General features: G+C 35.1%; 1 protein-coding gene across 2 annotated transcripts in view; it reads left to right on the forward strand.

Moving 5' to 3' along the window:
- Positions 1-5,000, forward strand: part of LOC125036534 (probable ATP-dependent RNA helicase DDX43) — a 27,214-nt gene that overhangs the window by 14,751 nt on the left and 7,463 nt on the right. For both annotated transcript variants that reach the window (XM_047629202.1, XM_047629203.1), the window contains exons 7-11: positions 595-704; positions 1,676-1,896; positions 2,029-2,194; positions 2,338-2,447; positions 2,934-3,066. In XM_047629202.1, coding sequence (XP_047485158.1) covers positions 595-704; positions 1,676-1,896; positions 2,029-2,194; positions 2,338-2,447; positions 2,934-3,066 — 740 coding nt within the window. The remainder of the gene's footprint in view (positions 1-594; positions 705-1,675; positions 1,897-2,028; positions 2,195-2,337; positions 2,448-2,933; positions 3,067-5,000) is intronic.

Consider the following 5,000-nt stretch of genomic DNA (forward strand, 5'->3'; position numbering starts at 1 on the left):
ATTTATATATATATATATATATATATATATATATATATATAATATTTATTGTTCTTTTATTTCTTCTTCTACTCTTTCATCTTCATTCCTTAGGCTTCAACTTCCTGATGTGAGCTTGGGAAGCCCTTTACCCTCAGATATTCGTATTGTTTTTACCTAATAAAGGCACAATTTTTGTTTAGAGTAAATTGAATTCAAAAAGTGAACATCTCAGATTTTTTTATAAGACTGTAATAGTTTTATTGTACAGCCTATTTTATATTTTAGAGGGAGAGAAAAGATAGAGAGGAGGGAGAAGAAAAGGGAAAGAGAGGAAAGATATATATCAGAGGATCCTACATAAGTCTCATAGTAACAAAGTCAAAAGAAAAAAAAAAGTTTTTGAGAGGTCCACCACAATCATGGTGAATAGAACTGTGTGCACATGCAACAAATCGCCATGGTTAGAAAAATGTTTATCGTTGCTAAATATACCTTTAAACTTAGTGCCATATTTTTCCCAATCGCAACCTGTCAGCCTACTGATGTACAGACATTTCTAGATTCCTAAAGTGATTGAAAAAGGTATTACAAACCTCTAATTTCTCCTTTCAGGAAAAATTTGAAGCCGAGCGGTGGGCTCACCTTCCAGAAATAGAAAAAAACTTTTATGTTGAAGACCCAGATATAAAAGCAATGAGTAATGAGCAAGTGCAGAAATTTAGGTGAGGAATATAAAAATTCAGAAATATTATATATACTTAAAACTAACTTGTGTGTGATATATATGTGAAATATAAACACATTATATATGATTATACATATATAATGTAAATATATGTGTGTGTATATATATATATATATATATATATATATATATATATATGTGTGTGTGTGTGTGTGTGTGTGTATATTTATATATATGTATGTGTATGTGTCTGTGTGTATATATATATGTGTGTGTGTATATTTATATATATATATATATATATGTGTGTGTGTGTATATTTATATATATGTATGTGTATGTGTCTGTGTATATATATATGTGTGTTTGTATATTTATATATATGTATGTGTATGTGTCTGTGTATATATATATATGTGTGTGTATATATATATATATGTGTGTATATATATGTGTGTGTGTATATGTGTGTATATATATATATATATATATATATATATATATATATATATATAATGTGTGTGTGTATATATATGTGTGTGTGTGTATATATGTGTGTGTGTGTATATATATGTGTGTGTGTGTATATATATGTGTGTGTGTGTATATATGTGTGTGTGTGTATATATATGTATATATATATATTTATATATATATATATATATATATATATATATATATATATATATATATAATGTGTGTGTGTGTATATATATGGCTATATAGCTATATATATATGGCTATATAGCTATATATATATGGCTATATAGCTATATATATGGCTATATAGCTATATATATATGGCTATATAGCTATATATGTATGGATATATAGCTATATATGTATGGCTATATAGCTATATATGTATGGCTATATAGCTATATATGTATGGCTATATAGCTATATATGTATGGCTATATAGCTATATATATATATATATATATATATATATATATATATATATATATATATATATATATATAAATATGTATCATATTTATATTCCAGGGAAGAAAACTTTAATATTAGTGTAAACCTTTGCAATCCTGAGAGTGAAATTGATATCCCAAATCCAGTGCACACCTTCAATCAAGCTTTTCACAATTATCCTGGAATTTTGAAAGAAATTGAGAAACAAGGATTTGAACATCCTACACCTATACAATGCCAGTCATGGCCCATCCTCATGAAAGGACATGATATGATTGGCATTGCACAGACAGGGACTGGTATGTAATAGTTTTCTTTTGAATTTCTTCTCTTTCTCCTTGTTTGATATATATTTTTCTAATATAAGTATATTTAGTCAGTGTGGTTGCCAGTCCATTTTTATAGAACAAAGTATTGCCTTTCTACTTCAGGAAAGACCTTGGCTTTTATCTTGCCAGCCTTGATACACATAGTTCACCAACCTGTCCCAAGGTGGGAGCGTCCAGGACCCACGTGCCTTGTTTTAGCTCCCACAAGAGAATTGGCTCAGCAAATTGAGAAAGAAGTTACAAAATATCAGTACCAGAATATCAGATGGTAAGATCCTGTCGTGTAGATTTCTTATTAGTTTGTCTCTAAATTGCTTTTTGTAATTTTGTGGACTTATATGTATTAGATAGACCTATAAGCCTGATTCTGTAAGTGGTAATATGCAGAGCAATTGTCCCTATCTCTTTTAGTGTGGTTGTATATGGCCAAGGAGACAAGAGGCAACAAATCCGTCAAATCAATGCTAAAGCAGAGATTGTTGTTGCTACCCCAGGGAGACTTAATGAATTCAGTGAGAAGGGTGAGTTAAAACAGTTCAAAATTGTGTTGCTTGAAAAGGCCTACTTTCTTCAGTTGCTGTATATTATTATTAATAATTTGACCATAATATTGATTTTTCATTCATATAAAGATACATTTCAGACAATATTTAGATTTTTTTTTTTTTTTTTTTAGATGTAGTTCTATAGAGCAGATGCATATAATAGGGAAACAGAATAACTTTCAGATTAACTCATTAGAGTCAGATGGCATTACTGTCAGATTATTAAAAAATATTGTTGAAGGCCAAGTGACAGGAAAATGCTATAATGGAAAAATTTGGCTAACGGTTGGGCTGACGGAAATGTGCTGTCATGAAAAATTTGAATGTAGCTGGCTGATGTGGATGACTGACCATGAGTGGACAGAGCTCTTGAAAGAAGCATAGACTCAATGGTCATTAAGGAATGGTCAACCTACTATTGAATTATGTGTAAAAAATCCTTAATACTTTTATGATTTTCAGAAATTATCAACCTGAGTGGTGTGTCATACTTAGTCTTAGATGAGGCGGATCGCATGCTAGACATGGGGTTTGAGCCACAGATTAGGAAGATCATACTAGACATTCGACCAGATCGCCAGAGTGTTTTAACAAGGTGTGTTTTTTGTGTAATCTTTGTTTCAACTTAAACTTGATTGGAAATGTTGAAAATATTTCTTTCACAAATTTGGAAAGCCCATGTATATTGGAACACTCTCTCTCTCTCTCTCTCTCTCTCTCTCTCTCTCTCTCTCTCTCTCTCTCTCTCTCTCTCTCTCTCTCTCTCTCTTATTGACAGTTTTTTTGTGGTACAGATATGTGTAGTATGAGACATTTGCAAAATTGGCTCTTGTGCAAGGACAAAAAGGAACATTTAAAAAGATAGAATGGCAGAGTTGTCGTGACTTTATGAAGAAGAAGAATAAAAGTGACCTGGCCAAAGTCAGGAAGCAGAAAAAGTAGGCTTCTGAGATATTTCTGTTTGAAAATTCATACATGCATAAAATAAAGCATATTATATCTGCTCTTTGAGGCAGACTGATCTATTGCCACTGCTGTATAAGGAACTGAATCAGCTGAGTGTTGAAGTGGCTGCTTTCTTGGAGGTGAGAAGACCTGGTAGTCACACTGTGGATAGCTACACCTATTACTAGTTGGACCATAGCGATGGGCACCATCTCCATAAGGTATCCATAGCCATCACCAGCAGACTTCAGCTCTCGGTAATAGAGGTTACTCCTCCCACTGTTTGTAAACTCAATGTGTAAGAGGTATTCTACACCAAACTTGCATCTGTAGCAGACAGTTGTCCACAGTGAATTGGGCACATTGTTCTCAGTGATTTCAGTATGATGTCCATCTGGCTTTGACTTGACAAAAGCCTTCTTTTTCTGGGACTTTGCTAGTTCCCAGAAATTAAGAATTCCAGTGCTCTTGACCTGGACATGGTACAGTGATGTGGGTAATATGGCCAAACATTTCTGGTTAGCACCTGCTGGAAGAACTAGGATTTACTAGAGTGCCAAGTTCTGTGGTAAAAAATAGCTGCATTGCTACTACCACCGGCTTATCCCCATCCATTGCAGAGGTATGGATGGTTAACAGCATGGTGATGGTGTTGCAGTCCTTCCACATCAAGGACAGCATCCCTGTCTTCTTGCTGCAGTAATTGACATCACCCTTACTCCTCACACTGAGGTCCTTGGGCATGAACTTCCTGTTCAGCCAAGCTTTCCCTACCGCATTAGTCCTACGTGACTGCTACAAATGAAAAAGACTTGGCAATGTATATCAGTTATCCACAAATAACTGAAACCCCTTCCCAAGGAAGCCGCTAAACTGCTTCAAGTGCAGCACTGCTTTCGTGGACGATGGCATGTTGCCATGTTCCTCTAGGTGTACACTTTGAAGCAAGAGGTGTACCCTGCAGCTGACAGTACTGGCACAAAGCTTGTAGATATTCAACCCGAACCTCGCCCTCTTAGCTGGGTTGTAGGTCTTAAAGCCTAGCTGCCCATGGAACTTCTATGACAATGTCCTGCCCTGGCACGAACGTCAATCAAAATGAGGGAGTCCATGACACCGTTGGAGCTTCCTCATTCTGTCCTCTATGAGTGGAGTTCCTTCCTCCAAGTGAGTGAAATGGAGGGGAGTCGTCCTCCAGTGGTTGAACCAATCCCTTGGCATACATAACCTCAGCAATGAGTTCATGATGCAGGACGCAATTGGTTGACCAGTAGTCGCAGTAATTGGGAGGTTTTGGATGTTCATTTCCTTATGTAAAGGGAGACATCAGGAGGGTGGGTGACAGCATACCTATGAGAGTGGAAAAGAAAAACAAACAAGTAATACATTCTGACTGCTTAGTGCAAGAGATATTCACTCAATATGGATAAAAATGGAAAGAACACAAAAGCAATAATGAAACCAGTTGGTCTCCAGGACAATGTGAATAAGAAGATCTTCAGTGAATAAACAGCCAAAGATCTCCAAGGGTGTGTTCAACATGTCCAGTGTCACCTTGATGCCAGGATTGAAATCAGTGACGTT

Source organism: Penaeus chinensis, chromosome 21 (genome assembly GCF_019202785.1).
Source record: "Penaeus chinensis breed Huanghai No. 1 chromosome 21, ASM1920278v2, whole genome shotgun sequence".
Lineage (NCBI taxonomy): Eukaryota > Metazoa > Arthropoda > Malacostraca > Decapoda > Penaeidae > Penaeus > Penaeus chinensis.